This window comes from Balearica regulorum, chromosome 5 (genome assembly GCF_011004875.1).
Source record: "Balearica regulorum gibbericeps isolate bBalReg1 chromosome 5, bBalReg1.pri, whole genome shotgun sequence".
NCBI lineage: Eukaryota > Metazoa > Chordata > Aves > Gruiformes > Gruidae > Balearica > Balearica regulorum.
Window position 1 is genome coordinate 54,765,542 of NC_046188.1, and position 10,134 is coordinate 54,775,675.

At 46.2% G+C, this 10,134-nt stretch overlaps 1 protein-coding gene across 8 annotated transcripts in view; it reads right to left on the reverse strand.

Annotated features, from left to right (window-relative positions):
- Window positions 1-9,541, reverse strand: part of PTPRJ (protein tyrosine phosphatase receptor type J) — a 77,809-nt gene extending 68,268 nt beyond the window's left edge. For 3 of the 8 annotated variants that reach the window (XM_075754973.1, XM_075754967.1, XM_075754968.1), the window contains exon 1: window positions 9,156-9,382. In XM_075754973.1, the coding sequence (XP_075611088.1) occupies window positions 9,156-9,230 (75 nt within the window). In that variant the 5' untranslated portion in view covers window positions 9,231-9,382. Of the gene's footprint in view, window positions 1-9,155 lie in introns of all 8 variants that reach the window. The other 5 variants (XM_075754971.1, XM_075754966.1, XM_075754970.1 and 2 more) reach the window with 5 other exon arrangements.
- Between the last annotated feature and the right edge of the window lie 593 nt (window positions 9,542-10,134).

Consider the following 10,134-nt stretch of genomic DNA (forward strand, 5'->3'; position numbering starts at 1 on the left):
ATGTGGATGCAGCAATATATTTTATTTATCATTGATCATTCAAGTGAACATATTCAACATAATAGTACCAATAAACTGCATTTTTTCAGTAGGTTGTAAAAGTCTTAAAACTAGTATAAGATTCATTAGAAAGAAGAAATGGCTAGTCTATTAGTCATTAAAAAAAAAAAAAGCAAAACTTTCACAAACATCTTCCCATTTTTTTTCTTCTACCTCAGAAACATTTCTGGAACTGAACTGCAGAGAGATACTGAAAAAAGAAAAAGAAAGTATTTTCATTCTGCAGATGTTAATGCTGCCCCTTTATCACATCTGACAGTATGTCAGTCTCCTTTCTTCACCTGTCAGATACAACGTCTATTGGAAATTCAAAGTTTAAAATAAGAGGCCTCTGTCTGTGGCATCTACAGTATGCCAGCTAAAAAGGCCAGATCCTGACCTCAAAGCTGGGCTGCTTATTTCTCCCTGGTGCCCAGCTGCACGGAACTAGACCCTAGAGGTGAATTCCCCTCAAAGTATTATGCAAACTGAAGCAAAGATAATGAACTTCCTCAAAGAAAAAGCACACTTTCCCATCCCCACCCCCCCATTTTTTTTTAAAGTTTTGTTGAAGATACACATTTACAAAGATTGTGGGAAGGAAACTGGCTATACTTCTTGTATTTCTCCTTTACAAAAAAGAGTATAAATCCACAGAAGGTGAAACCTCAGCCTATTTTGCAAAAAAAATTCCACTGGAATTGACTAGAACAAGTACCTTTTATTGGTATTGAACTCCAAGCCTAATATTAGAAGTTGCTGATCGTTCAAGGAGACTGAAAGAACACTAGAATTTAGAAAGCATAATTCATGTAGCAGGAAATCCATTAGCTGTCAATTCTCCAAATCCAAATTTCATTATAAATGAGTAATTATAATATGTGCAGCCTCAAGACGACATTGGAGAAAATGGGTAAAAATAATTAAAGAAATCAACAAAATTTGATGACTTAAAAGGACCCTACCAATTTATCACTGTTCATTTTGTTTCCCCCTCAGTTTGAGGCATATAAGTGAGGCATATATATATAAGTTCCCATATATATATAAGTCCCCACTTATATATATATATATATAAAAAAAAGTATATAAAGTTCTTGTAGAATCAGAGAAAACAACTGAGCATAATCACAAAGGAGGAAAACCCTGAACTCCCTTATTAACACAATACAACTTTGCATATGTAAATTTAATGTCAGCCACAGGCACCCATTTTTTCCCTTCACACTGGTTTTCAAAACAAGTCACATTTTAATGTTTAAAAAGTACACTGAAACCACAGCACGCCTAATATTGTAATAAAACCACTGGCAAGGCTGAATCAATTTCTTTTGACGGTTCCACACTGCTACTTTCTGTTACAGTGAAACTGCTAACGTGCATTTCTTTCACCTGCATCCCAAAGGGTAATGGTGGAAGCCCTTCTCTTTCTCAGCCAAGGCTACATCTTGGTCTCAGAGAGTGGTCATTTGCCCCAAATCCCTGCCAGCACAGAAAACTGTTCCTCCTTCCAATCAGGGCTATTCCCCCTGTTTCAGACATCGCTAGTGGTGGAGGCGTCTTCTATTTTCAGCTGGACACTATTACCACTCTAGCATCCTCTCTGCCCTTTCCACTTCAAAATGCGAAGGCCACCTTGCACAAAGACAAGCAGCAGAGCAAGTTTAGAAAACAAAGACAACAATGCAATCCCTCTTACTATCCATTCAGATAGTAACTAACTAGTCATCTGTCCTTGAGCTGACACAGGCTGCGGCCAGATGAAGCTAGTGAAATGAACTCTCGCCATTTTCTCCTTTATTCCTCAGTATCATGACATCCTTGGTAAAAATAAGTTCAAAGTTTCAATGGAATGCCCTGGGAATCAGCTGGCTGAGCTGCTTGGGGCATGAGGAAACCCCAGAGAGGACAGGCAGCAAGAAGCAGCAACCTCCATTTATCTGCAGTAACTATTGACATTGCAAGCACAACAAGCACTAGAGGGAGGCAGCAGGAAGCTTTCAGTCTGTAATATCACAGATGGTCCCATGCTTTGCTGTATATATATAAGCTGGCCTGTCCCAAAATGAAGCTGCACCTTTCTCTGGCCATGGCCTGCTGCCCCATGCTTTGCAGCATCCTCCTGTCTCGTGAGGCAACGTAGCACTCCCAAGCCAACCCTCCGGCTGGGCACCCACCTGCCCTTTGCATGGCAGTCTCCTTATTTCCAAGGACAGACTTGGTAGAAATTTTAATTTGAAAATGAGGACTCAAAAGCAGATTTATTGAAATAGATTTGTCATCGGTGACCTGTTCATGTGTGTATATAAGAAAATAAACAAGGAAGCGTATTAAAAATGCTCTAATGTAAAAGAATCCAAGTGCATAAGAGGAAATAATGAGAGAAGGTTCAGTCTAAGCTCCACCATGATGCGGAATGCAGAAACAAAACAGCATTCCTGTGAGAAAACATCCTCCAGAGCCATCTCCCACTGCAGAGATGAACCATCAGCAAACAGAGCAAGATGCATAACATCATAACCTTGGCTAGGAGTTTTCATAGAGGTATGTAGAGTCCCCTATCTTACCACCCATCTACCAAGATGTCCTAAAACCATGAATGATTCATCTCGATACACCCTATTAAAAAAAAAAATATATCTCCACTGAACTAGTAAAAGTAGAGGCTTTTAAATATGCATTTAAATCCATCAGAACATGTCAAGCAACAATCCCCCAATGACCAGGGACAGGTTGGGCTTCTACAAAGCTGGTTTGCACAAATAACCCCTCTTTAGGGAGCATTCTCATTCAGGTTAAGTTCAACCCAAATGCTTGCAAGCTGGCAGGAAAAAAAACCCTATCAAAATATTGCCAAAAGGAAGTAAGGAATTAATCTGAGAATGCACCTAATCACAGAGCCAGCTGTGTTTTAGATAAAAACTATAAAATCCTAACAAAAAAAAGCTCCCAGGCACTTAAGTCCCTTCCTTCACCTGGGCTGTGATGGGAGAGGGGGCTCCAGCACCTTCGGGCTCAGAAGTGACCCACTCACAGAGCCAGGACCAGATGTCACCCCCACCCTTTCTCAAACAGCCACAGCCTCCAACATGGGTACACGAAGAGACTGCATCTGCTTACTAGGCTACAATACACAGACTGTAATTTACAATAAAGCTCCAGACCCAATGTTCAAATCTTTACTTGATGATTTTGTAGTCTCAGAAGCAGAAATTTCCTACCTTCAGTAGGGGGAAATACATGTGAAGTTTACACAAATTATTCCCTATACTCAATACCTGGCCCACCACATGGTGCACAGTAAACAAGAAAACAGTACTATGGTACGGAGACGGCATTCTCCTCCACACCACAAAACCAAACCAATCAACCAAAAAACCATGAAGTCTTTCCAATAAACAAAACGCCCAACCCAACATTTAAAGAAAACCCACATTCTAAAGCCTCAATTAGAACCCCAGATGCAGTACACAACAAAAACTTTGTACGCGTTAGGAATTTACCAATGACATACTAGATATTTCTTTTACTCATTTAGTTTGGCTAAAACTGTACAAAACAATGAGAAAAGGTAGAAGCATACCAAACAAATGGGAGGTACAATAAGAATAGGAAAAGGAAACCAAGAACAAGCAGATGTGCAGCACCAAAGAGAAAGGGGTTCCTGGGCATCGGCTAGGAGAGCTTAAAGGTAATCCTTCCAGTGGTCCCTTCTCCTCCCCAAAGTAGGACACGCATCAAACACAGGCCTTAGCCCTATTCCCTGGACATACCAACTGGGTATGGAGCACCACAAAGCCAAGATCAGTTACAGACCCCAGAGGTCTGGTAATACAGCAGACGCTAACACCATTCCTTCCTCTATCTGTAGCTGTAGGCACAATTTCCTCTATTCTGAGACGCAGTTAAACGCACAGTTTCCTTTTCTCCCATTGCATTTCTACAGGTGGAGAAAGGGTCTTTCATATGTGGCCCTAGGTGTCTCAAATCACAGAGGGAAGAGAGCAATGGTTGGACTGTGTGTTCTCTCATACAAAGTGATTCTTCCCAGTTCCTGGCGACGGTAGGAAAATAATCTTAGCTACATTCAGCAATGTGCCATATACCAACAACATTTACAGAAAGATATGGACATCACTCCGTGTTGCCCTGCCTTTTCCACTGAATACCCATGAATGGCATAGAAGATAACTAAATGAGGCCACAAGTTTATCGATCCAGCTCTGGTTGGATCACATGTATGTGTCCATTCTTTGCTGGATTACAGAAATACCTTTCCCACTTAATCTTGGATTTTCTCCTGGAATTTTGGATTAATAGCCCCAGGAGGGCTGTTTATGTGCAGATACATTTGGGAACAGCTGGAAAACACTTAGAGAAAAGCCTTGGTGCAACCTTCCAGAGCAGTGCATCTGTTTTGTTCTTTTCTTGCACATGCCTGATCACTCTTTCCAACCCCACACGTTGCTTTCTAACGTTTCATATTAGCACATGCTCACCTACACTTAGTTGGCTTTTTTCCTCCACAATTAAAGTCCTCCCCTGCACAGTCATCTGCTGAAAGTAAAATTTCCTACTGATGGCTCCATTTAAGGTAAAGTTCTCTTTTACCCTCCCCTTCCTACATAACAGTAGGCCCTCTCTGCTGGAGAAAATTCACCTAGCTCCTCCTACAATTCCAGCGACCTTTCTTAATGTTCAAGGTACTATTTACATTCAAATTTTGGAGTCTAACTAAAAGCAGTCACATTAGGCTAACAAACAGATGTGCAGCCACTGATTGTTTTAATAGCTTTTCTCTCGTTTGCTCATATGAGGAATCTTCTTTCAAGCAAGCAAGCAAAAACCCCAAATAAATGACATGAGACAGGCTTCAGACATGAGACGGGCTTCATACCTACAGACATCAAATTCCCAGTTCCCAACCACTCTCTAACATTGTTGAAATGCTCACTCTATGATACACTGTAATTCTAGTAGTAAGAAGGAAATCCATAAATTAAAATTATATGGATTATGCCCTACACACTAAACAACCAAAGATTTTAAAACATAGCAATTTCTCTCTCTCATATTTAGAAACTCCAACCAAAAAATTTACATGCTATGAAAATCCTCAACAAAGAGTTGCGTGTAGCTCACATAATTGAGGAAGTACTAATAATAGCGTGGCTGTTTGCACAGACAACATTTCCACTGTGGGCCTGAATTCTGATCTCAAACATGCAGAAGAAGATATTTTGTTGTGTGTTGCTGGCTGGAGACTAAAATCAAAGTACTGGAAACCATCTGAGTGTGCTGCAATGTGCAGTCAGCCTATGCAGCTAAGGAAGCGCTATGCACATCCATGCCACGTTGAAAACAAAGCATCTATTGAGTACTGCAGAAGGTGTTCATGTTGTACGCTCCTGTAATGAACATAAAGAAGCACGTGAAATTAATGTGTGTTGCAGTTTTAAACAAAAATGAAAGCCTTTGCATTTCAGTATCAACTGTCAGTCTCAGAAAAATAACTTGTCCTGACAGATAAGAGGTATATTTCTAAGTTCCTCCAACACAAGCAAACTCAGCTTACAGACACAGCTTCCCTTTCTGGTCTATACTGCTGAAGTCCTGGCCTGCTCGGGTCTCCAGATCAGTGATGCCCATAGCTGTGTTTCTAATGGTGGTCATTAAAGCTTTTACCCCAGAAGTGTATCTACAGCAGCAACAAGGAAGCCTCACATTTCTCAAGTTTTATTATTTTTAAAAGCTCTGAGCTATATGTAGACCTATGTCACAAAGTATTTGCAAAATATTTTTGTTAAGTGGTACTTAAATTTTTTCTTTCATGTTCTGAAGATTATCCAGAATAATTTTGCAAAGTAAAATTTAGCGTGTCATACAAGAGAAGAATCAACAAGGATGATTAACAATGGCCAATATATAGCAGAAATTAACTGACATGCAATGTACACACATGGCAAATCCACATTTGAGATATGATGGTGCTTCATTTAAACTCCTCATTTGGAAATTCAGATCAGTACTTAAGTCATAAACCTATATAAAGGACTCACACAGTATCAGTAGGACTTCTGTACATGGAATAAGCTGTAACAACAAGCTATTAGGTCCACATAAAAGGCATTTATAACTCTAAGCACCAAAACAAGCACACAAACACTGGAGCTTAAAAGTCCATTGCTCTTGAGTAGTAGATGTTATGTTGTCATATCGCTAATATGATCATTTTCAAGTCACTAGCTCCCATAAAAACACACAGCAAGGTTTGCTTTTTAACAACTCCAGCCTTGCCCACTATGTTATAATTCATTAAAAATAAGGAAGATGTCTATCCGTGAGTAAAGGACGCCACAGAAAGATCACATGCCTGTCATACCACCCAGGAGCTGCCATGACACAGCCGTTCCACAGCTCGGGATACTTCCTAGCCCTTGCGTGTGTTCAGGCCGACAATGCTGTCTGTGTTAGGAGCGCTGTCCCCTTACCGACCCCACAGTCATCTGAAAGGCAATGCAGAGGACAGATCTAGCTGAGAGCCACTTCCACCCAACTCACTGCCTTTCCTCTCGTGGGCCGGCAGGGAGACTGTAGACAAGGGGTAATAGTTCTTCCTGGCAATGCACAAAGTCCAGCTAATGTCACATGCCTGAGAGTCTTGCCAGCTGCTGTTGTCTTCTTACACCAGTTAAATACTTCACCAGGTAGTCCAAGGCCACGTCCCCGTACCTACACACATGCCACACCACGAATGACACTGGCCAGCTCTAACATCTGCCTTAACCTGTGGAAAGAACCCACCACAAAGAGTGAAATTGTTCCCTGTTAGAGACCATCCTCATTTTTAGAGAGCAAGACCATGTGAACACCACTTGGAACAGGCAACAAGACAATCGTGCTTAGAGCAAGCATTCCCTCTAAGCAAGACTTTATTCTGCACACTTATTGCTGGCATTAATGGGCTATATAAACATAACACACTTTTCTCACAGCAGTCAGCCCCCCTACCTGTCAATAAGTGGCCACACTGAAATTTAGTGATTTCAAATGGGCGGACAATTTGCAGAATCACACCATCAGCGAGGACTCGGTTCATGTCCTATTCTTCTAAGGAAAAAAACTCCTAAGGGGCCTTTCCCCTCACCTCTCTCTGTAGATCAAGCAAGTGCTCCTAATGTTTAAAACTCCACAAGGTGCTGATGAGCATCAGAGGTCTGATGAACAGAGACTTCTTTGCACTGGCCTTCACATTCACAGGTACACCACAGTCAAGTGAGATTGTCAAAAAACTGCTGTCTTTGGAATTTTCAGACCATGACACCATGAGCTGGGAAGCTCCCACCTAAAATTATGAGCCACACCAAAATCTGCAGATCTGACCTGTAGCACTTTGATGGGAGCTCTGATACTATCTGGGATGACAGCACCTACTCGAGTGTCCCACAGGGAGTCAGTGGGATGCACAGCTAGGCCCCAGGACGATGAATGGATAAATGTGACTACATGTAATGGAGGAGAGGGTCCAATTTTTTTTTTTTTATTATCATTTATCATACTAGATACCAATTAAGAGCCAGGCTTAGAGGAAGAGTAGATCATTACATCACAAGATTTCATACCCTGCTTGAGAAGAAAAACTACAAACAATAGAGGCCATGGCTGGCAGATCCTCACACAAAGGCTCCTCTGCTTCAAAGATGGGAAGTCACATGCCCACACAAGGCTCCTGTTGCCTGGATGAGCCTGCAAGGCTACACCCAAGGAGAATCCAGGCCTGCCCTGAGCTTTTCCAAAAATGCTGGAATACTTTGATTACCGATTCAGTCTTAGCTCTTATTCAGAAGAGGTTTTTAAACCTAGGCTTGCTACAACAGCAAACACAGATGGAATGACAAAACACTGCAAGGTACCCCAAAAGGAGGAGGAACCAAAGGTTTATAATAGCCATTGGCCATAATCACAAGCTGGTGCCAATGTAAGGTAAGGAAAACAAGAGCTAAAAATCTAAAGCAGTGGGATAGTTCTGCTCTGCAGCTCTCAAGTGGAACTGAAACACAGGCCAGGCAGAACTGTCACCACAGATTACTGAGCACCTTGGTCCATACCAACGCACATTCATGCTTCTGTAGCAGAAATGGTTGTGGCAGAGAGGCCAAGCAGGTATACCTGGAAGCAAAAGTTCAGCAAGCCCCAAAACATCAGAGTTCACAGCAATCACAAAGCATTCTGATGGGAACACTAGGAAGCTATCAGCTGAGAGAAGCACAAGGAGAAAGTCTATGCCAGCATGCACTAAGTGGGTCACCTGGCAAATGATTTTGATTTACATCAGTGAAAGGTGTTCTCAGAAGAACATCCTGCAACACGCCCAGGCACAGAGGGAGGCTTGAAACGCAAGTGTGCCGGCATAGGCCTCCTGTTGACCTGCAGCCCTAAGCCGCCAGGTCTGCTCTCTCCGCACCACGGCAGGGTTTTCTTGTGAAAGCTCCACAACGCTCCTGAAGGCTGTAACCCAGCGGGTGATGTGCACCACCAGCACGGGTGATGTGTAAATAACGTATTATTAATTAACCAGCAGCGACACGATGAGAGTAGGCTACAATACTCAGTGGGGGAGACAGGAGCCGTCCCTGCTCTACCTAAGCCAGCTTTTAGCGAGGTAAACAACCGGAGCAGCCCTATGCCCCGAAAGGAGCCACGCGGCTGTATCACCGGGTCATACCCCCCACCACATCCCCGCCGGTGCCAGCCAGCGGTCGCCCCCCACGCTCCGGCCGGGCAGGGCTCAGACCCCCGAAGAGCAGGCGAAATGCACCGGGGGGAAGGCCGAGACCCCGGGAATCCCGCTGGCGGCCCACCCCAGGTGAGCACCGCCTCCGCCGGGCCACGCCGCGGCCCCTCTCAGCCTCCCTTCCCCTCCCCAGGCGGCACGGCAGAGCCGCTACGGGACAAAGCCCGAGCCCCGGCCGCACACCTGCCCCGCCAGCAGCACGCTTCCCCGCGGAGCAGAGGGCGCCGCCGGGGCAGCTCCCGGCGGGGGCAGGTGCGGCAGCCGCGGCGCAGCGGACCCCCGCCTCCCGCGCCCTACTCCGTCCCCCGCGCCCCGGTCTCACCTCGGCCGGCAGCAGCAACAGCAGCGGCGGCAGCAGGAGGCAGGGCAAGGGTAGGGGCAGCAGCAGCCTTCTCATGGTGACGGAGAGCACTCCCCGCTGCGCGCACGGCCGCTCAGCCCGACGCCACCTCCCCCGGAGACATGGCCGGGCTGCGCGCCCCGCACCGCCCGGCGTCCCACCCCCTCACCGCCCTCACAGGCGTCGGCGGCGCCTCACCCTCCTATCGCTCCCTCTAGCGCTCCCTGACTGGAAAGGCGGTCGGCGGGAGCCGCCGCGGGGCAAGCCCTGCGCAGGGCCAAGCGAGGGGACGAGCGGGACAGCCAGGCACAGGCGGGGAGGGCCCGGCCGGGCCGGTCACCTCCCTCCGCCGCGGCTCATCGCCTCCTCCACACTGCCGCTCCCGCCGGCCCCTCACGCAGGGCTTAAATGGCCGTCTCGCAGCGGGCGGGGGGGAAGGCTGCGGCTGGCGCTTCCCCGCCTTCACCCCTCCCTCCCGGCATCTGACATCTCCCCCCGCCGGGCCGGGCTAGGAAGTGGCTCCCTCCGAAAGTTTCCCAGCCTCCGCGCGCACCCCCGGAGGAAGCGGTGCCGCGCACTGTGCCCCGCCGCCCGCCCTGGCCTTGGGACGGTGTTCGGGGGCGGGCGATACGCAGAAGGGTCGGCAGGAAAACGAAGATAAACCCGGGCTTGGGGAGCCTCTATCGCTCTCCTCTCCGCTGGCGGGAGGGGAGCGCTGCGGCGGCCATGGCCCCTCAGGGCCCCGGGTGGGGGGTAAGGAGCTGCCGAGGCCGGAGGAGGGGATCGTGGTTTGGTGAGTGGCTCTGCTCACTGCACCATTCATCACCCCCAAGCAGTCGCCTCAAAAAGTCCTGTCCTTTTCCAGGCGCTGGTTTGGACATGTTTTATCTATGTCATCAAGAACAACGTGACATCAAACAATCACTTTTATAAACTTAACTTACTTTCCAGGCTTAATTCA